At 35.5% G+C, this 27,939-nt stretch overlaps 1 protein-coding gene across 6 annotated transcripts in view; it reads right to left on the reverse strand.

The window, feature by feature from the left end:
- The window catches only part of MESK2 (misexpression suppressor of KSR 2), a 261,034-nt gene that overhangs the window by 23,096 nt on the left and 209,999 nt on the right, over positions 1–27,939 (reverse strand). For all 6 annotated transcript variants that reach the window (XR_014128807.1, XM_081743534.1, XM_081743532.1 and 3 more), the window contains 3 exons: positions 25,793–25,939; positions 21,193–21,462; positions 17,968–18,052 (listed from right to left, as the gene is read on the reverse strand). Coding sequence is in view for 5 of the 6 variants with exons in the window: in XM_081743534.1 (XP_081599660.1) it covers positions 17,968–18,052; positions 21,193–21,462; positions 25,793–25,939 (502 nt within the window). In the remaining variant the exon portion in view is untranslated. The remainder of the gene's footprint in view (positions 1–17,967; positions 18,053–21,192; positions 21,463–25,792; positions 25,940–27,939) is intronic.

Here is a 27,939-nt window from a genome sequence, read left to right on the forward strand (position 1 = left end):
GACAATCGAACACTGACAATTAAAACGGAACAGAAAGATATGCACAAACTGCAGGAAGTGATTCATAACATCAAAACTAGTTAAATGTGGCTAAGAACATCAGCAAAATGGTACATTAGGAAGTTGCGCAGACGGATATAGTTCGTGTACATCTTTCTGTTCAGTTCCAATTGTCAGGATTCGATTGTCGATTCCAAGTTGGCATCCTTGTCACTCGTACACGACATGGAATTCGATAAAATGCAAAAGGATTTTTGTCTTCTTTTGATATCACGAATCACCTGCCAGAGCTTCTGCACATCTTTACGGATCACTGTATATGTAATTCGAGGCATTTTTTTTTCTTTTTAAAAAAAAATGCAATGTAAATATTCGGTACTGAAGTCGTAAAAAGAAAAAAAGAAACACAATATTACGATTCTTCACGTGTTCTTTAACGAATATACAGGGATTGCACAAAGTCGTACATGAAACTAAAACTCAATATCATTCTAAGCGTTATGCTTATTAATATAGAATCATTTTATAAGGAAAAGAATAGCTTAAAGTTTTGTTCTAGTGACACTACTCTATAACGCTTGCCCTGGTGATCACGTGACTCACGGTGACATCCATACAGGAAAAGACACCGAGTGCCGTGGTTTGTGGAATTAGAGTCTTGCGTTTCGGTGTGAAGAAGGTTCCAAACAACGTATTGGAAATTACCTCCAAGCAGTAACAAGTACCAAGAAATGGTATGACAAAATTCACCGCTACGGAGTGTGTTCATTTGCCACACAGTGGAAGGCCAGGAGCAAGTGACGATGTAATCATATAATGCAGGGAAAGTGCGGAACAGAGTCCAATGGAATCGTATAAACAAAGATCCTTGATTCTAGGAATGGCAAAATCAACGTTACACAAAGATCGTATGCATGACAGTGAAGGTCCGATACTACAAATTAAATTGGGTACACGATCTGATAGACGAAGACTGTGGTATGAGAATGGAATTTTGTAAATGAAGGTGACGGTGCCCTTCTGTCCCGGATTCTGTTCTCAGATTTCGGAGAAAGTGAACAGGCAGAAATTTGGACGGTTGAAAATCAGCACGGATCTGAGGTATGTAAGTGAGGTAGTCCCCAAGGCAATGTGTGATGTGCAGTTTCAATTGACATCATTGGACCAATTTTTAAATGAAAAATGAAATGAAATCTTTCAGTTTAACGTCCCAATATTATTATTTTTTTTTTTGGGGGGGGGGAGACTAAAGGAGACTATGATTAAGGCAAGTGAATGATGATGGAAGAATTGGTGGATTGAGAAAGTGGGAGGAAACGGAGTACCCCGAGAAAACCCAGGCACACGACATTGCCCACCACAAACTTACTCTGCCGGGAATCGAACTACGGACCCCACGCACCAGAGGTAAGCAATCTACCACTGAGCCACCGTACCCCTTCCCCCACTTTTCATTGAGAAAGACACGTTAAATAAAAACAGCTATATGAACACGCTTCAGACATTCCTTGTGCCAGAACTTCAGAGATATTTGGCATGATCAGTGAGGTCCATATGCAACAAGATTGAGTACCTGCACATTTTGCTCTTGAGGTTCGGCAGTTTCTCAATGAACAATTTCCAGAGAAGAGATGGATTGGCCGAAGAAGACCACAACTTGGTCTGCAATATCACCAGATATGGCACCTTGAGATTGCTGGCTGTGGGAACATGGAAAGACAGGTGTATGCCCAGAAATCAGCTAATCTGGACAACCTGAAGGATAAGATATTCTGAATATCTCCGACGAGCACCATCAGCATGAAATTCTCGGTTTCAAAAAAAGGATGCACTTGTGTTCGCACGTAAATGGTGCACAATTGGAGATTTGAGAATTAACAAAAAAACTTTGAAAATTACTGTACGCGCACACAAAAATTTTATGTTAGTATACTTAATAGTTTTCAAGTTTGAAGAGTTTTAATTTTCTGCAGGACTTTATGGACTCTCTGTATATGAGTAATGAATTAATAAACAAGGCGCAGACAACAGTGCCCTTATAAGAAGAAGATATACCTTGCCATGCAAGCATTCCTCCAATTACGGTTAGTAACGATACATGTAGTGTTTTAAATATTCATCTTACCACTTGATATTATTTCTACCAATACATGGAATTATTAAAAAAAAAAAAAAAAAAAAATCACACCAGAAAGAAATGTTTACTACAAATATATCCAAAGTGCTGTGGATTGATTATTTGTGATACACCAGAAGAAGTATACAGCAGATAACACGTTTAGTAGCATTCATTCAACCACTTTTTCCACCTTTCAAGTACAAATAAACTATATTTTTTTTTTTTAGCAAACCATGGTTTGTTCAATGAATCCAACCACACATCTCAAACTTACCTGTGTTCAAGGTACTGAAATAAATGCATATTGTTACACCACATACACACGAACAATCTTTTATATTATGTTTGACATTATGTATAATGTTGTGTCAGTTTTCATTTGTAGTTCGAAAGTTTGGAACGAAAACAATTAAAACAGCCAACTGAAGACAACGTAAATGGCTTAATCTGTCTTCAACAAACCTTTCAGATAATTCAGTTATTCTTAAGTAACTCGCTTATATTTCACCACCCACGTTTGAATTTTCTATTCTACTGAATATTGTCTTACATACCACGAAGCTCCGAGCAGTGTTGCCAGATTGGGCTACAAGTAGCGGATTGGGCGATTTTTTAAGTGCCCTCGCTACGAAAATTTCAAATTGGGCGACACGCTACTTTTTTGGGCTACTGACGACTGTAACTCTTAAGAATGAGCTACTTTTCTTTATTTTCATATATAAAATCCAAAACATTAATATTATATAAGTTTTGTTTGTTAAATAGTCCATTCGCAATAAAAAATAGTTTTACTAACACCAATGCGTTCGATACTAAAGCCTGTGACAAACTTCTTGGCATTTCAGCTAAACGAATAAAACGCAAGCTCTGGCGCGACGTTGCCAAGTGGTAAAGGGGTGTGGCTATGGCTAAGCAAAAAAACTACAGAGCGATTAGGTGACAGGAGATAGACGTGGATGTGTACAAAATAAACGTGGCCATACCGCTGGCCTTTCATTTGCTAGCAGCATCTTAAAGGGAACTTGGAGCGCCGCCTTCAAATGCCAAGATGTTTGTCGCGTCGTTTAGTTCAATTCTTACTTTAGGACATTTTAATCTTCAGATCTGACAACACTAGATTTTCGTTGAGTTCGCGCTCTTGCAGCATCATTTCGCATGTTACTGTCTCAGTTAATGCCTAAGCTTAGTACTTGAACGGAGCTGTGTGAACGTGTACATTGCAAACTTAATTATGTCACTGTATTATCCATATTAACACAATGAGGAAAGTACAACTAAAACTCCCAAAATTCATAAGTCGCAGGTGAAGAATTTACCAAATAAATTAAAGAAGTGGGAAACAACAGTAAAAAAGTCTACAGTACGCTTTCTCACTGTTGTTTCTCACTTCTTTAATTTATTTGGTAAATTCTTTACTTGCGAGCTATGAATTTTGATAGATGAAGCAAATATCTATTTCCTTGGAAATCAAAAAGGTGATTTTATACTATCGCGGTCTGCTCAGTTTATTGCATACTGTCGTTCTACTGTCCCTCATGTAGTACGGACTTTGCACTAACATAACCGCCAATACCTCAGAGCTACGATCGCGGCCAGGCTATTGCTAACCCAAACACCTGACATATTTCGAACTTCATTTTTATATTTGGACTACAAATAGTTCAAACCCGCAACTTTTGAAGCACATCTTCGCTACTTCTTAATCTTCAGATCTGGCAACACTGGCTCCAAGCTGCTTCTTGTATCCGTCTACATTACCTTAATCGAAATTGTTTTAGTTTCAAAGCCAAAATAAGTGATAACTGTTGTAAAAATTAGAATATCTGCCTCCACAAACTGTATAAATAAAAATTAATATTTCTGAGAAGAAAACAGTTTCGTTTCACATGTGAAACTGTGTGTACATAAAAGATGTCAATGAATATGCTAAATATGTCATGAGATGTTTTCTCACAACCACCTACAGAAATAAAGTACTCAAAATAGATAACAATTATAAACGTTTTATATTAGTTATCAATCATGTATCAACGCATATTACTTAATTGCAGAACTATTGATAACCAACACAGTTATTGCTTGTATTATGGGAAACAAACTTGTGCCGCTAATGTTTTACTAACGTCATGCTTTGTTTGTGACTGTCTTCGTGAGAAGTGAACTTTAAGCTGTTCGAAATTTACAACGTAATGAACAAGAATGAGACACAGCACATTAGATAACGACACTGAAGATTCATCTGGATTTGAACCTGCGACCTTGATAGATGGCTTTGGTGTATGTGAGTCCCTGAAATTGTCCTCTGTATGATTTGAATAGAAAAAAAAAAAATCTCAGGATGTACAAAACTCGAGAAGCTGCTCAATGTCCGATCAAAGAAAAACTTAATGTTCACGAGATTAAAGAAACTTGTACATATCGAGGATCAAAGAAATTTGTGCACATTGAGGATCAAAGAAACTTGTGTGCATCGAGGATCAAAGAAATTCATGCTCATGGATGATCAAAGAAACAAGCTCATAAAAGATCAAAGAAATTTGTGAACATGGAGGATCAAAGAAAGTTATGCTCATGGAAGATCAAAGCAACTTATGCTCATAAAAGAGTTGGGTTGAATTGATTTTGAGTTTAACGTCTCTTTCAGCAGCAAGGGTATATGAAACGGGACCTACTCATTAACGTGGAATCCGAACCACATGAACTCTCTTCGAGAATCGAACCCGGGTCTCCCACGCTAATCGCATAGCCACAAAGGAGCTCGCTCATAGAAGATTAAGGCAACTTATGCTCATGGAAAATCAATGCAACTTATGGAAGATCAACGCAACTTATATTCATGGAAGATCAAAGCAATTTATGTTCATGGAAGATCAAAGAAACTTACGCTGATGAAGAAATAACGAAACTTGTGTCCATGGAAAATCAAACTTGTGTGAATGGAGGATCAAAGAAATAGGCTTATGGGGTATCCAAGAAACATGTGGTCATGGTGGATAAAAGAAATTTGTGATCATGAAGATCAAAAAACTTTATGCACATGGATTTTGAGAAAATAAAATGCACATGTAGGATCAAAGAAACTTATGCATACAGAGGATCAAAGAAACTTATACATATGAGGATCAAAGAAACTTATGTACATGAGAATCAAAGAAACTTATGTACATGTGGATCAAAGAAACTTAGGTTCATAAGGATCAAAAGAAGCTTGTGCATATGGAGAATCAAATAAACTCATGCTCATAAGGACATATGAATCCTCATGTCATCACTTTCACCCCTTCACTCCTCTCCTTTATATTTTCCTTCGAAGTATTGCAGAAACGGAAGATAACTTTACAACCTACTACTTTCAGTTTTAAGTATTCAGAAAAAGACATCTAATATATGATTCCTATTCTCGAGTAGGAACTCTGTAAAGTAGTTCACAGCCTTATCTATGATCATAATAGGACAGTAACTCACAGGTCAAGCATTCGAGTCTATGACTACAGATATCCTAAGATTGATAGTGATAAATATCGTACGCCTGGATTTTTCAGTTCCCTTCTGTCCTCCTACAAGTTTCAATATTTTACGTCTTTCTTTTGCATGTACCATCCGTCTCCTGCGAAACGATAAGAATTGAGAAATTACGACACAAGAATTTAAATTGCGACACATGAAGTTTGCCTTGAACTGTTTCGATAATTCTCGCTACTGTCTTTATCGACAGCAGTGAGTCTCTCGTAAACTCACGGGTCACTTCTTGAAAACTCTACATTACGATGAATTTATAAATCTTAAACTAATTTACTTTAATTTTGGAATGTTACTCCTAGTGAAAGAGTGTTTTCGGATCAAAAGATCCAATATATTTCAATCGAAAATTTTCTTGTACGCCTTATATCTGGAGAATTACATACAGTGTAGCCAAACCCAAACTATCACTTAACTTAGTATGATGTGCTTATTCCGTAGATAATACGAAAACTCAATTTAGAGGCCGTTCAAAAATTTTGGGGCCCCTGATCCAAAAACTAATTATTTGCCAAGATCGTAATCTTTTGATCCATTTTTGGTTTTTCTAACTTTCTTGTTAAAAAAAATAAATAAAACCGGAAATCTATGTAACAAAAATTTCGGTGCACGAAACACAGGATTACTAATAAAACTCCATATATTTTAGTGTCTGAGGAAGGCTATGTTACATAGCCGAAACTGTAACACAAATATATAATCTTAAAATATATATACTGTTTTGGTTAGTTGGAGTTTTATTAGTAATCTTGAATTTTCCAAAGCTACAATGAATAATTTACAAGTTGAAACACAGGAGTAAAGAGAGAAATACCTCGTGAGGGATTTTGAATTCAACTTTATCTACCCTTGGACTACAGAAGTGAAAGAAGAGTTTATATGAAGGTAAATATGTGCTTCTAATATGAGACCCAATCATTCTGTTGACGAGGCCAGTAGCAGGAATTGTTGAAACAATTCATGAATAATTTCTTGTGACGCAATTTAAGCACTTTTTGTCAATTTTATACAAGTAGCCCTTCCGTAGACTCACCCCTCTTATTGGTATTTAAGGTATATTAGTTCTCTCTTTACAAATTTTTACCCGATATAGAATTAATTATAAGCCAAATGAATCAAAATAAATTTTCTGAACTCTACGTTTTGTTTACTTGCATTTCTATTTGGAGATTTACTAGAAACGAATGATAAAAGCGTAAAAAAAAAAAAAAAAAAAATCCGTTTCTTTACCCTAAGCATTTCCAGTAAAACTGGCGGAATTTTGCCTACCAAAATGATTGTATCTTTTATATAATATGGAGAACATAGAATCCTACAATTCGAGAGGTAAGCTGCAAAACAGGTGGTAAATAGGAGTTTGCAGTGATATTTACGGTCGAAAAATAGGCCAACGTCTGAAAGTTTTTCCTTAGTTTTAAATTAAATCTATCTTACTAATCTATTCTACAATACATAAAAGATAAATCTTAAGTAAATTCTCGTGGTCGTAACTAAAATTAAGGCTTTGTTTGCAATTTTTGTAAACAATATATGTAAACATTATAATGTTAGCTCAAATCTCTTACAACAAATTGAATACTCACAAGTGGGTCCTGCAATATTATTATTATTTTTTCTTCAGATAGTAGGCTGAATTTTCAATTGCTAAATGATGTACCCTTCTTGTAAGCCAAATATTAGAAGAAGGGTACATCATTGAGGATGGAGGGGGAGAAAATGGACTATTATTTATGGTACGAGGGTCGTTTAATATGTTCTTAGAAAATTCGGAAGATGACAGTCGTAGTATCGAAAAAAGTTTGCTTTTAGTAAGCGTCATTCCTCACTAGATTGTTGTTAAAGTTTCGGCTATATTCGTTAAGTAGTTTCATTGTCATAGTCGATTGAAGAAACAAAATTTTCTTTATTTACAAAAATGAAAAGAAATGAGTTTCGTGCGGGTATTGAACACTTCTATTTAAAAGGTTTAACACCGAAAGAGATCAATGGCAATTGTTTACGATTGGGTAAAGGAGTTTAAACGTGGCCGTATATCCACAAATAATGAACATCGTTACGGACGTCTAATGGAAGTGACTTCCGCCGAAATGATTGACATAATCCACGATATGGTTTTGAGTGATCGACGAATCGAAGTGCGAGAAATATTTGAGACCACAGGCATATCACAAGATACTGTTTTCAATCTTGCACGAAAAGTTGAGTTTGAAAACGATCTTGGCAAGATGGGTGCCGCGTGGCTCTAAGTGGAGAACAAACGCAATCGTGTGATCGATTCGAAGGCTGGTTTGGCGATTTTTCGTCGCAATTCCGACGCGCTTCTGCGTCGATATATAATAATGGACGAGACATGGATAAACGACTACACTCCAGAAACAAAGGAACAGTCGAAACAGTGAGTTTTTAAATTGATCCAGCTCCGAAGAAAGCAAAGACGATGAAATCTGCCGGCAAGGTGATGGCCAAGTTTTTGGGGGAGCGAGCAAAATCATCTACATCAATTATTTGGAAAAAGGACAAACGATAAATGTAGAGTATTATGCGTCATTATTACACTGGTTGAGACAACAAATCAAGAAAAAAAAAAAAACGTCCTCATTTCGCAAAGAAGAGTTCTCTTCCATCAAGACAAGTTTCGATGGCGAAAATTATTGATTTAAAATTTAAATTATTACAACATCCATCGTATTCACCAGATTTGGCCCTGAGTGGCCTTTTTGTATTTGCAAACATGAAACCATGGTTTGACAGAAAATGATTCACATCGAACGAGGAAGTCATTGCGCAAGTAGATGCCTATTTTGAGGACCTTCTGAAATCCTACGTTTAGGACGGCGTATAAAAGTTGGAAAAACGCCGAGAAAAATGTGTCGATCTAAAGGGAGATTATGTTGATTTTTTTTAAATCTACCCAAAATGATTGTTTTTCTTTTTAAAAATCCTTTTATAAGGATTTATTGAACGATCCTTGTAAGTGCCGAAAACCCAAAATCTTACTGATTTTTATGAATTAACCACGGTTAACTATCACAATATTTTCTTCCAAATTGGCTCTTGTTGACTGCCCTGAAAACTCAGCCTAAGTTTTAATATACAGGATACTTCCAAGTATTCAGTTTGATATATTAAAAAAAAACTGTGTACATTGCTATGTACTCTTAATTATGTTATAATATTACGTGATTATAAAAAGAAACATTCCTAGCATTGCGAAAATAAAAGAACCCAAGCTGAGAACATAAAACAAAGCAGTTTTTACGGTGCGATCACTTACGATGTTTTGAAACAATTTAGCTTTCATATGTCGGGTTTTATGGGTGTAAGCACACATAATATCAAATCAGTGCTAATTTCTTCATTAAACTAAATGAAACACACACCTCTTACAGACTGAAAATACTGGGCAAACTTAGCAAAATATTAATGGTTCAATGTAACAGAAAACGAGTCTCGGAACTCATGAGTTATCGGATATAGGAAAGCGATCAATCAACCGAAAACTTACAAGATTGTCATTGTAATGATTCTAATTAAAAAGAAACCTTAATTACCAAAGGAGTTAATGTTCTAAAAGGCAAAACTCTGCCAACATATATAAAAATATGTTGTTTTTTTTAATATATTTATGTAATTTTTAAGAGTGACAGCTCAAGCTTGTGATACTGTCATGCTTTGTTCCTGTACGATAAACAATTAGCCTTTAAAAAAATGAACTTCGGGAAATTACCGAAGGTACGGCACAAGTATAGTTGCATTTACGGTTTTCTTCAGCTTTAGTATCCGTGTGATATTCGGTGAGCTCTAGGTATTATTATTACCCACCTTCCTAAGATACTACTTTATATTAACCTTCTATCTTCCTGTTGGTCTACCCAAAGGTCTTTTTCATAAAGGCTTCTCAACTAGAACTCATTATACCCGTCACATAGACCCATCTTAAGACATCTCTGCTTTATTATCAGTATAATATTCGGTGAGCTGTAGGTATTGATATTACCCACCTCCCTCTTTATATTGTTTCCACCTTCTTCTTGACCTAATCAAAGATCTCTTTCCCAAACGCTTCCCAACTACAACTCAATACACACCATGCGCATAGAGGTATTCTACATATCTTAGACATGTGTATCTTATTACCCGGATAAAGTTTGGTGAGCTATTCTCTCACCTTCTTGCCTATTGAAAGATCTCTTTCCCAAACGCTTCCTACCAGAACTCTATACATACCCCATGCGCATAGATGTGCTCCACTTATCTTAGACGTGTAAATTTTATTATCCGTATGATATTTGGTAACATGTACATGGTTTTCTGCATTCATATGTTTAGCTGTCAGTTTTTTTTGCACCGAACTGGGATTTCATATGTTTTAGAGTACTGTGTAACTTGCCTATATCCGACCATCTCGTGGTTAGGTCGTGAAATAATTGTAATCTACTAGAGAAGTGAAAAGCTATTAACTTCTTGTAAAGGTATTTCCTCCATGCAGCTGCTGCAGAACGCTGAAAGAAACAAACTCTAAGCTTCTTGTCATTAACTCTAATATCTCTACACACGGAAAGATTGAGAATTGTGTTTTCTGAACTAATAAATTAAACAGAAAATACATACCACGCAGTTCTCCATTTGCAAACATTGAAAATAAAGTTTTGAATTCTAATCAGTTTTTTTTACATTAACTACTACCTACAATTTTAAGATATGTTGCCATCATGTACCACGTTTATATAACAATGTTTCAAGTTTAATTGTACATAATGAACGGTAAGCAGAATTCCAATTGAGAACTTTACCCATGATTTTTGGCTTTGGAAGCCACTGTGCCTAATACAATTTCATAACTTACGAAGCAATCATCAACTCAAACTGAATCATTTGAAGGATGATCTTTAATCCTTTCCATTTAACAGTTTGGAGGAGTTCCAACATATAAAACACCTTGAATATAGAAACCTGTATTTACATTAAAATGGAATGGTGATTGCACACGTGCAAGCTGGGGGAGTAGCAATATTATTATTTGGAAGGCAAATCACCTTCCATAACGATTAGGTAACTGCATTCCTGGTGATTCTCGTGTCTGCATTGTTTGCCGAAGAACGTTCTGGCCTCTTGAATTCCAAAGCTGTATTCAGATTCAGAGGCAAAGTTTGTTCGAAATTTTCTGTTTGCATTTCAAGTTGTTTGTGCTCTAGGGCATTCGAATTGCTGGGGAAATACTGTATCAGAATGTTCTACATACGCTTTGAGAATATGGCCTTTTCAAACGGATGGGTGATCACAGGTTGTCTTCGAAGAAAAACTGTACTCTGTTATTTAAAATTTAATCCCTTAAGCCTTATTGGAAGTTCTCTTACCACGGCAGAAGCACAGTGACTTACAAAGTTTTGGTATACTAGATTCACACTAACAACATGCTTTGAACCAAATACTTTCACTAAACCTTACCAACACGTTTCTACAAATTCGGGCAGTTTTTAACATTTTAACACAATTCCTTAAACAAAGAACGTTGTCTGATCAAACGTGAATTAACACAAACAAGTTTTTACTACAACATAACATATATAAGGACTACCAACACTTACAACCATATAACATATTCTGCGAAATGCTATGAAGATAACATTTACTTTTCATTAGCATTTAAACTTTGAATTGCACAACCTTGAATGGCTAAAGCAAAACAGCTCGAGCCCATGGCTGATATTACTTAACTGCAGTACATAATTTCTCGAATACTAAATTAAGTACATGGTACAGCAGACGTTAATGAGTGTCGTATTTAAGAAACGCCAGTGAATAAAGGTAGTTTCTTTCCAAAACAACAATCGAATCTGTGATTTTAAAAATGGACAAAGTTATATTATTATTATTATTATTATTATTATTATTATTATTATTATTATTATTATTATTATTATTATTATTATTATTATTATTATTATTATGTTGCAGAAAAGCAACAACAAATTTCACTAAGAGGCCTAATCACTGCGAAATTAAAATACCGCTAATTTTACAGTAATTATGTGATATCTTCAAATTGATAAAAGATAATAGAAATGTGGAACGAAAGCGCGCTAGACAATATTATTTTGCATGACGTACCATTATCATGAGTCACCTAGTAGCTATCCGTCTGCAGCCATTTAGAAACACGAAAATAAATGTCCATTTTCTAAATGGCTGGAAAACGAAAGCAGATAAATGAGTCATGATAACGATATCTCATGTAAAATAATATGGAGAGCTCTTGTTCCACTTTTTGATTATCTTTTATCTATTTGAAGATATTTCATAATTACTTTAAAATTAGCGGTATTTTAATTTCACCGTAATGGGACCTCTTAAATATTCAAAATGATATACATGTTCTCTCAAAATGATCATTAGCGTTTCCACAATGAGATTTCATGACTTCTTGCACTGAACTCCGAGCACGGAAATTGTACGCCAACGTGTACAAGAAACGAGGAAAGGATGGTGAGGAATTGTGGTGTGTGCTGGTGAGAAACAGTTTAGGAATGACGTGGACAAGAATATGCTATTGAAGAAATCTTGGTGACCTCGGAGAAAAACAGAGGTCATGCCAAAATAGTATATTTTTGAGAGAAATTAAAAATATCTCAGGTAAGCTCTGCACCAGCTTTTCGGGTCCGTTAGCTCATTCCAATGTTTTTTGTATTATTAGTGTATACATGTATTCAGAATTCGAACAAGTTCAATTAATTTTCCGAATTCCACTTATAGATTCCTGTAATTCCTGAATTCTCTTTAAACTCCCAAGCTTTCGACTCTACCCTGGAGTCTTGTTCACGAGGGTTAAAAACAGAAAAGAAAAAATGAAATGAAATCTTTGAGTTTTACGTCCCACGATTATGCCGGTAAGGCTAAAGGAGACGGTGATGATGAGTAATGAATGAAATGGTGGAATGAAGAAAGTGGGAGGAAACGGGAGAACCCCGAGAAAACCCACGCACACGGTGTTTGTCCACCACAAAGTTCACTTGGCGGGGGCTGGGATCGAACCCGGGACCCCCCCCCCCAAAAAAAAAAAAAAAAAAAGAGTTGTGATGTACAGAAACATGTTGTCAAGTACGTCAATGGAGTCCAGATAAAGATAATGCAAACTAAAATGTGGCGGGGTCAATTTGTGCGCCTTTCTTGTTCCTTGTTGGAAGGTTGCCAACTCATGTAATTATTTTTAGTACCATGCCAATGGTGTGAAAATTTTGTAATTACCGCTTCCCATTCATCACTCAACCATCGCTAATCTAAATTTCATTCCATTTTTTTTCTTTTAAATGAAAAATAAATTTTCAAAAACCAGTCTCTCTACTTCATTTCTAGCTTCAAATAAAATTTTTGAATCTTCTACCCTGTGTTAGGTTTCTTTCAAATGTTTCGATAAACTTCACACCGGATTTTCCACTTCTGAATCTCTAATACGATCTTTTACTCAAACTTCTAAATTTTTTTTTCGTTTTGCCTATGTAACTTGCTTGACAGCCGCATTTTCTTTCTTAAATACTAGACTTTTCATTGGAATCCGTGTAAAAACTTTTAAATTGGGTAATGCTCTTTTCCAAATCTTTTTTGGGAGGCAGAGGGAATACAAGAAAGGCGCAAAAACTGACTCCGCCATATTTTAGTTTGCATCATCATCATCGTGAGACCACTGACGTACTTAAAGGAGCAGTTCGAGTTAAAAACAAGTTTGGTGCAATAGAAAGAGAAACAAAAAATAAGAGACCCGTATTTTTTTATATCTTGATAGGCCGTCTCGTTCAGCTTCTACAGGCATTTGTTTTTGATGAATCGTAAATGGTGACGTCATTGGTGGGACGCGAGAAACTCAATGTGAGTCAGCAATCACTCCCTTGTACGCAGCTGATAAACCTTTAATAGTGCATTGGATTTAATAGATTGTGTTTTGGATTTGTTAGCAGTCTTGCTCTGTGTTGAATTTTTGAGGGAAGTTTTTGTTAGTTGTTTTTCCTATAGCAGTAGTATAAAAAAGAGGAGAGAGAGAGAGAGAGAGAGAGAGAGAGAGAGAGAGAGAGAGAGAGCAGAAATTACGTTTGTTGTGCGAAACAGTGTTTCTTCCAGACATGTTTTTAGGGTGGCACTGTCTCCCGGAGCTCTGAGAGATTCCCCCCGGAGGAGACCAAAATAATACGTCTATAATATAATAAATATAATAGTACTGTGTAAAAATAATGATTTTTTTTCTGAAAGAAACACTAGTGTGAAGTAGAAAACACGTGTTAGTACAGCGCGTGCTGTGTCCGTGAAGTGAAGTAGAAATACCTAACACCTGCTGTGTTTTCGATTGTAATTCTTGTGCAATTGAAACTGAGGACGTAAAGTATCTTTTCTTACGTTTCTAAGTCGTGAGAAATCACCAGATCGATATAAATTATGGCCCAAGAAAATCAATGGGGAAAAAATGTACCAAATAAAATCACTCGTGTTCCAAACATCTTGAAGAGCCTGCCTTCGAGAAGTCAAGTTTACTGAAAGAAAAGTTAATGCCAGTGGCGGATCTAAGCTGGGGCCGGGGGCCTAGGCCCCCCAGTTTTTGAGTGACAAATTTGATTTAAGCTATTATTTAGATATTTTTGAAAGTTTTTAGTAAACATGATATACATATCATATCATAGTCTGGGTTCTGACTCCCCCCCCCCCCTGAGTTTTTACCGTCTAGATCCACTTCTGGCAAATGCTAGAATTATTTACACGCAAACTGAGAAAGAATGCTGTTCCAAGTATATTATTAAAAGGTTTAAAATCCGAGCCATTAAACAAGCACCGATCTATGTCCAGTTACCAACGTACAAATATCGTACAAGACGCAATTGACGGTTGTAGTCAAGACGAGGCATTAGGGGGTAATAAAGACGATGTCACTCATGATTCTGAAGATACTGCTTTAGAAATAAGCTATACAATGTGAATTAGGGAGTGAAATATACCGGCTTGTAGAAGGAATCAGTGACGATGACTGTTCCTCAAGACATTGATCCATCGTTTAATTTCTCTGTATCATGTGACAATGATGATGAAACGGGTGATGAGAGTTGTTCCGCGGACAGCTATGAGAATAAAAGAAATTTAACCGGTGAAGTGTTTTTCGTATTCTGGCAAACTTTACAGATGTTATTTCATTTTTGCCTCATATGTTAAGCTCCTGTACATACCTTGAAGCACGAAATTATAGGGTCAGCGTTAAAAATTGCAACAAAACGTGAAAATGAACATACTTATATTTGGGAATCGGAAGAATGATTAAAGAAAAGGTACTTAGGTGTTGCAGCAATCTCGTCCGCCATCTATTTACATTTTTTTTTTTTTTTTTTTTTTTTTTTTTTAAACGCTGAACTCATGCTTTATAGGATACGTTTTATAATATTATAAAAACGTTTGTACAGACCACCATCAGATATCATTTTCTACTTGCAGATAATATTTGTAAGTCTTTGCAATCAGTTTTGGAAAAGGAAACCGCACTTAGAACGTGCCACCGCACCTCTCACAAACTAAATGCCTGGCACTGTGTAGTATGTAAGCCTGCTCTCGCTCCTTGCCCACCTATGACGTCATAACAAAATCTTTCTTCCTCTGTTACTCGCTAACGACTAAACGTATCGCGATCAAACAAACACCAATCCTTTTAGAATTTTCAACTCTACAAGTGGAAATAAATTGTAAAAAATGCATTTCTAAGTCGAACTGCTCCTTTAACTACGTGTTTCCGTACTCCGCAGCTCTTCCCATGATAAGTTCGTTCCATTTTTATTCCTTTAACCTCCATGACCAAGACTCCAAGGGAAAGACGAAAGCTTGGACGTTTAAGGAAAATTCAGGAATTACAGAAGTCTGTAAGTAGAATGGAAGTTAAAATTTCTCAGCGTGGTTCTGCATTGTCTGTAGTTTTCCCAAATATTACCAGATATTTTAGGTATAAAGTCATAGATGGATAAATTTTGCTCCAGATATTCATGTACTCGTGCTACATATCGCACTCTCTGAGTTACAATATCGCTATCTGATCGGTTATTGCGGATTACAATATAGATCATACATCACTTTTCTTATTACGTTCGCTTCCATAACCATATCCGACCTACCTTGGATTTGAATTGAAGTGCATCACCTAGCACAGCGTTTCCCAACCGGTGTGCCGCGGCACACTGGTGTGCCGCGAATGGGCCGCTGGTGTGCCGCGAAAAAATCGAAACAAATTATTAATTCTATACGAACCAAATTGCAAGACAGGGGAAAATGTATATTTATATTTCACATTACTATGAACCTCTACTATAAATCTACAATTTTAAATTTCATACTGTGTTACTTTTCTCTACATTTTTAATGTTGAAAAACGTATTTATCATTGCCATGACCATTATTACTTCTTTATTGTTGCAGACTATTTCGTAACTTGAAATTTTAACATATCATTCAATAAATTCAACAAAGCAAGCATGCATACAAATTAACTACATTTGTGTTTTAAAAGTAGAGGAGATTTGTTTATTTGTTCGTTATTTAGTGATCTTCCCTTTTAGTTAGAGGTTAGATACAGTTTTCGAAAGAGAAAGTGGATTTTTAAAAACCCGAGTCCTATATTTCATTGCTATTGTTTTCTATTTTAAAATTAGAATCAAAAATAAGTATAATGATTTAGCACGGGGGAAAATCAGTGATCGAGCTTTCTTCTCTGTAAGAAGGAAATTAGTAATCACATTAAAATACCACGGTAATTATATATATATATATATATATATATATATATATATATATATGGGTGTGCCGCGAGAATTCAAGTTACACCTGTAGTGTGCCGCAAGTTGAAAAAGGTTGGGAAACGCTGACCTAGCAGATCCGACTACAGTCAAATCACACTAGATTATTATCTGAAGGTATACAAAAATTTTATTTATTTTATTTCTGATTCATAGTATAGGAGTAAAATCAATTTCAATTGAGAAAGGTTAAATTAGCAGTGACTGGTATAGGAGTTAAAAAGGGATTTGGGCATTTAAATACCTTGTGTAGCTATTGGTCGTGTGTTAAATTCTTTTCTCCAGCCTTGAATATTACAATATGACCTTCAATTAGCAAAGTGACGCTTCGAGTAAATTAACCTGAAAGCAACACTTCAGTTCAAAATTTCCATATCAACTCACAGCAATAATACAAATATAAGTGATTATCGAAAAGCAAATCGTCCCTGAAGACGTGCGCAGAATGTTCGGAAGCAGGCGCGGACCAAGGCAAAATTTTCACCCGGGCAAAGTGACTTTTTGACACCCTCCCCCTCTAGTCATAGCCTATATTTGACATTTTACTATAATGATTTTAATTTATATTATGAAATAAACATATGGTATCAATTACATTGTGTTTTTATTATTATAATTATTATTGTGTACCGATATGTATAACCAAAAACAATATCGAACAGCATTTACTGAATGCTACTAATGCTGATATGATTACTGCTTTACACTTTCAAAGAGTAACATATATAAAATAAAATAACATCCATTGCCTGGGAAGAGTTGACAAAGAATATGACCTGCTATAAACATATCAACTTCCCTCCACTCTTTCTTCTACATGCTATGTCTCCATTTGTCGATACAGCCCCCCTTAAGTACTACTGAAACTCTTCTTCCATGGTGGAAAGGATAAACGCCCCCTGACCATGGCGCCCTGGGCAGCCGCCCGAGTTGCCCGGCCCTTGGCCCGTCCCTGCTCAGAAGACTTGCAAATCTATCTATATGTGTATATTATACAAGAAACCATGCTGTAGAATACTTTTGAACAGCATTTGCAGAGAAGGAATATTTATTTTCAAATTTTCTTGGAAAGTACATAAGAATGAGTGTTTTGACATAATCGATTATAAAGTAAGAATTTTGTGCCTACGTTTCATCGTAAAATTACACCATTTAACACTTCGATAACGCGTATATAATTCAGCGATGGGCACAGCTCTTTTGCTAATTAGCACATCTAATCTTTATATTACAGCATATACTATTATAAGAACATTAATTTTATATTAACATGATTATTTTAGCGGTATCAGCATCGTAGACGTTCAAATTTTATGTTCTACAGAGAATGAATCGCTTCACACAAAGAATAGCAAATTCCTTATTCCAATTCTACATATATACACTGTGCGATAAATGCTTATTGTTAAGTACCTTAAGACAAAGCTATACATCAAGTGGTAAGAAGCCTGCAACACTGAAACAACACAGCTTCTTAAAATATCACCGGTATTGTCGGAAGTTGAGAGATCCACTTACCATATCCTTGCCCTTGCAAGAAAAGCCTGAATGCTTCGCTAACTTTGCCTGGCTGTTCCTCTAGAACCATGCCGCAATCCTGAATCTAGTGAAAACAAAGTACATTACCATTACGCACACTATAGGTCTTGCATTTTAAAATTCTACAACAAAATCCACACCATTATACATAAATCATTATTAAATTTAAAATACACGGTACAAAATCTCTATTATAATATGTGTCCTAAAAGTTAGCTCTAAAACCGCATCTATATGGAAAACAATTGGCAATTACAACGTAACAGCAACGAAATTGTTCCGTTAGAACACACAGAATTGAACATTTGTGATTATACTGAAGCCACTCAAGGAAATTGTAATGCAAGTTGTGAGCAATACGATGTTATGCTTGCTTCACTCACGACTCACTGTAAAAATCATCAGTTGTTCTAGTCCAGTGGCGCATACTGGTTTGATGGCATAGGCTACCACTGACCTTGTATATTATTATTAGTAGTAGTAATAATAATAATATACAAAATATGCACAACAATGAACACATAGTGTTTGGTGTGTTTTGTTTAAACTTATTAATGTTTGAAACCATTAATGTTTTCCACCGTAAATGAAATGCCATCAAACCTTTGGGCAATTAACTTCTTCTGGATTGCATTCATATAATGTTAATTTTTACCACTGTCGCTTCTCTCAAGAGTCGCCTCTGTTACTGATGTTGATTTTCATTCCGTACCAGCCTTCGTAAAAAAAAAAAAAAAAAAAATTGAGTACAGTAACGCAACGCAAAAATGCAGACAGTCATTATTAAGCGTTATGTCGATTATCGTTACCTAAATCTCAAGTTTTGAGTTGTATTAACGCATACGATTACAGAATGTTCCCAGTTATCCCATACAATATTTTTCGTTCATCCATTTGCATCACGAAATATGTACCGTGATTTTGCTTTTGACCATAAATCCATTATTGTACTGCTTTTAGCCTTACAAACAAATGTTCTATAATCAATTCACTTTGTAACAAAAATTTAAAAATATATATATAATTTTCTTGGTAGCATTCCATTTTCCCGCTTGATATAACTCACAACGCTCGTCAGAGTAAATAGAAGTTAACACATTCTCCTACAATACTGTCTGCGCGCTTCATTCCGTAACGATTGGCGCAAAATTTGAAAATTCAACTCAAGGCAGATAACGCAATAAGTACTAATAACTACAATAACAACAATCGCAAAGTGAAATACAACTTTTGCTTTGTGTTGACGCAAAGCGCTACGAAATGATGTCCCAAAATTCTCAGATAGACCCAAAATGACTGCTATGTCATTGCTCTTCCATTTACTCGCTCCGCCTACGGAAACCGATACACAGAGTGGCAACCTGCCTCGTTGCCAGCCCGTAGCTTTCTAGCATATTGTTACGGCGAACCTACGTGGACGCGCAAGCAGTTATATACGTTTCTTTCTGCTGGCAGTAGACAGTGGTTACCAGGGAGTTGCCACATCATCAGTCTCCAAAAAAACGAAAGGTATTGCCTTCTAAGCGTTAACGACTGTCACGTATTCACGTTTGGGAACAAATATAGAGAAATTAGTACCATGAAAAGAAGATAATACACTGCAAACTTATTATTTTTAATTATTTTATACGTGTTCTATTAACTTTCTTTATTAATGTTACAGGGCTATCACCGGTAGCCTCGGTTGCCCATAAAATACGCCACTGTGCTAGTCCTACTCTTCATGCAAGAAGGGCCTCGGGGTTACTAGTGGAAAATATCCTTTTTCCATGGTTACATTTAAGCAAGTAGAAAATAGACCACGTTCCTGTTTGAATGTTTCTTCGCCTCATCTTTTCCCGCTGATATTGGTTCCCAGAAACTGGATGATCTCTACATTCAATTTATTAAATGCGAATGATTACGATAATGATAAATCAGGTTCCTACTTGTCTGGAGTAATCTATTTCCCTGACTTTCTCTGACGTTTGGCAGGAAATTCCCTGACTTTCATGACAGGTGTCGGATGACGTTGACATATAAATAAGAAATAAATAACGGTGAATATTTATATATGAGAAAATTTACTCTATAGAGACAAATAGTAATCAATTGCTCAAACGTACATTCCATTTACCTTCCATAAAAATCTTAGTAACGTCCCATATAATGGTTGGTTAAGCTGAAATTGGTGTACAATTAATGTTAGAAAGAATATTTTGTAAAATTTCTCTGACTTTCCCTGATTTCCTGTCTTCTTCCCTGAGCTTCCCTGACTTGAACCATTTTCCCTGACTTCCTTGACCTGTAAGAACCCTGATTAACTATGTAATTTACGAATATTTTACCGAATAACACACAATTTGAATTTTTAGATAAACTGATGCTATAGTATCATGAACATTTTTTGAACTAGTCGATGGTGATAAGCAACTCCCTTTGGAAAAACTTCCTAGATGCTTTCAATATAAAAATAGCTTAACGCTCCTTATCCACATAATCAGCTTAACTTGTACTATAATATAAAAGAGTAAAAGTCAGACAATCATGAATGTCTAAGCCATACTATAACTGGCAGTAGCAGATTTATCCCGGAGCCGGGAGTGTCTAGCCCCCCGCCCCAGTTTTTTGAGTAACAAAAATAATTGAAATTACTATTTATACATTTTTTTTTTTTTTTTTAATTTATAGTAACCGTTGATTTTAATTCTTTGTTGGCAAATTTTTGAAACATTAGATATAGTTTCAGTTGCCGCTTTTCTGTTATTCAATGTGTAAAACAAAACCTGAGGACCACAATGCCAACGTCCAACCTAGCCATAATATACATCGGGAGAGAGTTAAGTTGAAAACATCAGCAGGACCCATGAAAAATTGTAAACTCATGATATAAATTACCTATCATAGTCTGGGTTCTGGCTGGTGCCCCCAGTTTTCACCTTCTAGATCCGCCACTGAGGCTAGAAACAAGAAAAAGAGAACTCCTTTTGTCACGTAAACAAGAGAAGAGAACAGAGTTCGCTATTTCTTATTTCAAGCAGCTTCCCAATCCTACTCGATCAATATACAAACAAAAAAATCTGTACTCTGACCAAGAATCGAATCTAGAACAGTGTGGATACACAAAATATCTTTCCATACACAATATTAAATATTAGAATGGTGGAATTACAGTCAGTAAAAACGCTAATTGAATAATGATCTGTGTTAATTTTAGTATGTTACCTTCATCCATGAGGAGTTAGTGGGGTCCAGACGACCGTTGAGAGTAATTGTGTCCTCAACATGAGGGCTAAATGCTCCTGTGATGTTTAGCACTGCCATTTGCAATGTTCGTGCATTAGACCGGCGGGATGGCTCAACTTCTCGTACGATGTTAAGATCAGTCCTCTGGATATAACTGTCGATGAATAATGCCAGATTAGTGGGGTTCACGTGGCGTTCGAAGTATTCTCTGTAAACCTGCACCAAGTCATGGTTCCTTTCGTCTGTTCCCTGGAAAGAAGCACACGCAAATTATTATATCATACAGAAATTGAGCTTCACCTTAAACTGACAAGTTTAAGATACGAAGTGTAGCCACACTCTGCAATCACACGTCTTACACATACGTCGAATAATAACTGTAGCTAGTGGTGTATTTAGGGGGGCTATCGGGCTCAAGTTCCTCCCGAAATAAATTAGTTTTCGCATTTCACGTACAGCAGTAATCCTTCTTACTACTTCTAAGAATTTTATTGACTTTCAATTTTCTTATGCTCTTTGTTGAGAAATAATAATACTGTATTTGTGAAATTTAAATCCCTGTAAGAACTGCGTTCTTCTTTTTTTCTTCTTCTTTCTTTCGTCCATTCTACTGTTCTATTTCTTTTTGTTAGTTGTTACTTTCTTTCGTTTCTCCTATCATACTTTCGACCGTTGTTAGTTATGATTCAAGTCGGTCTTCGTCAGTAATACCAAAACTATGGAAGTATGTATCTTAATATAGGACCTAATCACCATACTGTTCACAAGGAGCTGTTTTTAAAATTATCAAGTTATTAAATTAGTTGTGGAAACTTGTGTAAGAACAAAATATTGTATGTTATTTAACCCCTTCAGTGTGGGTGGCGAGTTAACTCGTGTCTTCAAAACGCACCTGCTGTGCGGATGGCGTATATATAGGCTTTCATTTTGCTTTGACTATTTTGTATTGCGTATGGCAAATAAACTTGCCCATAGTATAATTAATGTTATCCCGACAATATTTAGCGAGTTTACGCTCAGCTGGTTTCAATTGTTGCTTAATTAAAAGAAGAGGAGGAAAAATAAAGAAATTAAAATAGAGTTTGGGGTTCGTCAAATACAGTTTTCATTCTTTGTTTTGTTTGAGAGCAGGCAGCACAGTAATGGCTTCAAAACGATATTTCAACGATGCTGACATCGAGGAAGAGTTATTAATTAGTGATACTGATGTAAGTGATTTTGAAACAGATTTAGAATCAACATCCAAAGTTCTCAAAAAAAAAAACTACACTTTTTACAGCGGTTCGCATCTGAAAATTACGCACTGAAGGGGTTAATAAAATATACCTAGGTAGTGTAATAATATTAACATCCTTCTATTGTTCAGAACTGTTTTATTCTTTGATTATTTCATTCAAATTTCGCCTCTTCCTTTAAATGACTTACATTTCTTTCCCTTATCGCGGATCTCTATTTAATTTTAAACGATAGGTTACTTGTGCCGCCACCGAATTTCATACCTTTCCCTCCCCCACGCATTTCCCTCTTGATAATTTAGGTATTATCTTACCTTTCAGTTATTTCTGCTCCCTCCCCACTCTCACTCAATGTTTTCATTCCTCATACCTGGAAGTGTCATTATACAAATATTAAAGGAAGGAAAATGAACTTGTAGGCACCCAAAAGGAAAAATGTAAGTGCTTATTCACATGTTGTGCAGCCCCCTTTCCCCCGAAACAAAACCTAAATACACCATTGTTTCAAATAAATTTCTGTATACACAGATGCAGAAAATAAAACTTGGACAGATAATTATTTATACCGAATGCACGAAAGAAAACAAACTCATTAAAGATGGGTTGAAAAACGTCTCCGTTCAGAACTATAAGCTACCTTTTAAAGGAAATCACTTTTTGAAGTGATCTTGGATGAAGACTATTGAACTGCTTATTCTATGCCTATGGAGTTGCAAATTCTACCACAGCGAAATATGAAGAGTAAGTACAGTAATTACTGAAATTCCGCATATACCCGACCTAATATTTTAAAACGTGCTGAACAATTTGGTACTTATTGTGTTTCATGTTACGAAAGAAAAGCAACTTGTGGGGAACCAGAAAACGAGATACAAGAATAAAATACATACAAAATAAATATACATATATATCAGTATAAAGCAGCATACAAAGGAATTCGAAATACCAAGACTTGTAATCATTGACACATCGTTAAAATAGACTAGTGATCATTTTGCGTCTCCAATGAATGAAGTTGACTGCTAGTGATTGGTGTCACTTATTAAAAACAAGATTAAAAACAAATACAATATTCTCCATATAAAATAAACCTCCTGTCATTAATTCTATTTATTCATCTCTGTCAACGTCATCACATAATTTTTCTCCCCAAAGACTCGATTCACAACAACATACTCCTGACATATGCATCTTAAATCACTTTTACAAACTTGCTTACATATATCTATTGAAATCCACTGATCAATTATACTGGGCCTGACACATTAATTTCTAACATAAACTTCAACTATTGACTGTAAACTTTTATATCACTCTTCCTTTCATCTTCAGTTGCAACATATAACCTATGGATCATTAGTTACTTATTTAATAGTATTTGAATCAATACTTTGAGTATGTTACTTTGCACCGAAAAAGCTTTTCCGATTATCATATTATTTTCATTCGTGTGCTTATGCCATCTGGCTGGAATTTCGAGTACAACTGATGGGCTGACTCACTCTATAGGTGCTCATAATTGCTGGAATGTCCTCTGGGAGGAACTGAAAATTTACTAGTCCGCTATTATCGTTATACAGGGCATTATTTTAACCTAGTTTCTGAATTCTGAAATGAATCAGTATTATTATATATAATATCTACGAGTGATATTCAAGAGATTAAATATATAAAAGTTAGAAAAGTCGTTACATTATACATATAACTGTAGAAGTTTGTTTTCTGTAACCTCGCAGAAGCTACTTGTCCTGCTCAGAAACCTGTATTGGATTAATACGGCAGATAATAACGTAACTAATTGTTTTTCATAACTTTATTTCTCTTCTATAAAGCTAGTTATGTCCGCATTTGCCTAAAATACTTTTCGTAATTGTCGGTAGCTTTTTCTAGCATATATGTGAAACCATTAGATTTCTGTCATATTACCAGGCGTGGCGTGATGAGTTAGAACAAGATAACTGCTTACGGAGCACAATAGTAGATATATTTGATTGGTTAATAATTTGACATTTTCACCGGGCCAAAATCGTTGTTTGTTTCTATAATAAATTAAATAACTTTGTTGAATTGTTATATATAGTTCTTGTTCAGCGAATATTTCAAAGTTAAATACACTATTTGTTCAATTTAAATTGACTGGTAGTTTCCAGTATTAATTTACAAAAGTTTTATCCTACTATCAATGTTGAGGTACATTAATTGATTTTCAGTAGTGACTATATTTGGAGATTACGTATCCTTTCCTATATTCAGCGTGATATTACATATCACTAAAATTAAATCGGGGGGAACCGGCTTTAGTGTTCTCCTCTCCCATCCATACGGATGCACCACTTTTCGAAGCATTAATCTAGAGAACAAAATTCAAATTAATTAAAATCAAAATGGAGTAACAAATGTATGCTTACAACGTTCAATTCATTTTTTAAAATAATATTAACCCTTATTTCTATTGACCTAACAATCATCAACCTTTGTATATACACATTTACAAAGACCTTTTACTTTCATTGATAGCACAGAAAAATTCTAGTTTAATTTATGTTCTCCTAGAAAAAATATACCTAGACAAAAGCAAGGGAATCCAGTATAGTGCTCATATATTTACATCATTTACTGACAATATTGTGTTCTCTTTAACCTGAAGATTTTGACGGGCATAATGGGATAAACTTAGATGTTAGTGAAGGAAATCCATTGGAGTTGTTTCTGTATACACTGGAACAAGCTTATGATAACGTAAACAGATATGTTAAGAAGCTCTAGAATAACTGGATTTTCTGGGAGTGTCTAAAGTTTTTTGAAGAACATTTTTTTATAAAGGCAATTTATTCAGAAATTTCCACCTTAAGAGTGAACAGTAAAATCTTTAAAATGTCCACTATTTCTCAAAATATACAAATATTGTAGATACATTTGATCCTTTCCGATCTCATGTCGGGCATCATCCGACATAATGATTTTAGTGTTCCACTCGCATATCGGAAGACGTCCTAAATCGTAAGGGGAATTCATATTTATGTCATTTCCACGATACAAGTAATACCCCACCCACTTTCCCACCAAACATAAATAATACATGGGAGCATGCAGTTGGCAACCAAGTTGGATTGGAAAGGTCAAGTTTATTTCCGAATCAAGCATCAGATATCACGCTGAAATTATGTTACAACTCACCTCAACTGAAGTTCAAAGTAGTTCAGGGAGTGCCGGAACTAACTTAGTAACAAGATCTTTATTCCTAAAGAGTAGAAAGAAAGGATTTGTTTAACAAATGTTGAAATGTGTATGAAAATCTTGGTCACTCCAGTCATGATTAATTTGAAACAAAAACTGTGTCCTACCTTTCCAAAGTGGTGCCACATAAGATAGTCGAGCACCCCTTGTGTCATGCCTTTAGACCGTAAATGCCTGGCATTCAACTTCTGGTATCCCCACTCAATCCAACCTGCTTGAGTCGATGCACAATTGATGAGGCAAAGGGCTTCCACCTGAAATCATACACAATGTGGTTAACTCTATAAAAATTCGAGCAATCAAAAAACACTTAATAAAACATGTGTTTAATTCCTGGACAGAATGAAATATAATACGAGGTCATACCTCATTTGATAATATGCCATTTGAAGTAGGCCTCTTCGCTTGCAGTTGTTTATCTCAACATTGCTGCCACTCGCAGAGCTTCAGTGACGCATCGTTACAATGTCCACGAATTCCTGCAATCTTGAAGTTGTCTTTTTTAATTGAGAGTACACGAAGAAATCAAAGAAGAAAGGTCATACGGGGGAGGGAAGGGGAGCACAACTGCAATAGTCTTCTGTGATGAATCGATCACTCACATCGATATACTATCGTGGCGTTGCCATTGTGAATTTCTTAATTTTCAAACGCTCATTACCGTAATCGTCCTGATAACAGTATCGTACAAACCTTGTACGACACAGTTATTATTTTTAATAGCTCCCCCTAAGTGAGACAATCCATACCACCCACGGCCATCTATGTCAGCAAATACGATTAACCTTTTCAATTTCCTTGCCCACTCCTGTGTCGGAATGCGCCCGACATCCAAATATGCCACCGTTTGCACTCTGATGCCTTATCTCGGCCAACTCACTCTAAACTCTTGTCTTAAACTTCCAAAGAAAATTGCACGTGTAAGATCCGGCGAACTATGTGCTGAAAAGGGAAGGTGGTTGTGTATAGTTGAAGTACAGTAGAAGAACAAGATTCATTTAATTTGTATTCAGCTGGGGTAACAACAAGTTTTACAGTATTTCCAGAAATGAGTCGCTGGTTAGTTGCTTGAGTGAAGAAAGACTGACCGTGTATTTTCTTGTGAAGCACAGTAAAACAAATAAACAAACTTTTGGAGAGACGTGCTGATACTCTTATTTTCCAGATACGTACACTCATGTCCAAAATGATTGTCGCATATTTATAACTTTCTTCTTGTAAGAATATAATTTGATAATGATTTTGCAGGGTACTTTTAATACTGATACTATGTGTATAATCGGAAAATGTATATTTGTGGTAAATTTCATAGGAAAAGAATTATAAATACAAAAATTAAAATGAGTAAAATAAAATGTTACTACTTGCACAAGAAAGTTTCATTGTTTTATTGTTCTTATTTACTGCTCTTTTGACATGAAATTTACCACATACATGTCTTTGCCGATTATACGCATACTATTAGAAAGAAATACCGGGTGAATTCGTTTTCAAATTATATTCCTAGAACAACATATTTATAGACATGCGACAATAATTGTGGACATGAGTGTACATTGAGTGTCTTGTCACTTTACCACTCATTAGTCTTTCTACCAACCGCTTTCCTCCATTTTCAACTGCATATACTCGCAAAAGTCACGCCTTTTCACTCTGATGATGATAAGAGCCTGCAACAATTGCACCTTATGTGGTTTAAAAATTTAGCTCCTTACGCAACATTTTTCACACTGTGATTTTTGGAATGTCCAATATTCCTTTTTCTAGCCACTGACTTTGGAGAATTTCGCTCAAATGTATCATGCACTCTTTTAACGCTAACATTAAATAGACGAGGTCGACCAGCACATTCTTACCCTTTACACAGGCATCCACTTTCCACACTCTGTCAGTACTATTTTTCTAATATACCCTGTACAAAAATTATGCTGCATTATAATAAGAAATTTGAATATCTCGAAACACAACACAGAAAAAAAATCCTGTGGCGTCACCTTTGAAACTACCTTCGTAGTAACAATGAGAAGCGAATTTTTGGTAGTTCTTGAGGCAGATGAAAAAATTTCAAGTCCTCACTGGAAATTGATCCCAGGATCTCGAGCACCGAAAATTAAGGTAAACAGAAAATCCGAATACAGCAATCTACTACGAAAAAAGAAAGAAAAAACTGATAACCGAATGAAACAAAGGTCTAAATATTTCTGTCCCACTTGAAAGTAGAATAGAAAATTCGTTTGTTTATGAGTTGCGTGCG

The sequence above is a fragment of the Thermobia domestica genome, chromosome 17 (assembly GCF_964235325.1).
Source record: "Thermobia domestica chromosome 17, izTheDome1.hap1.1, whole genome shotgun sequence".
NCBI classification, from domain to species: domain Eukaryota; kingdom Metazoa; phylum Arthropoda; class Insecta; order Zygentoma; family Lepismatidae; genus Thermobia; species Thermobia domestica.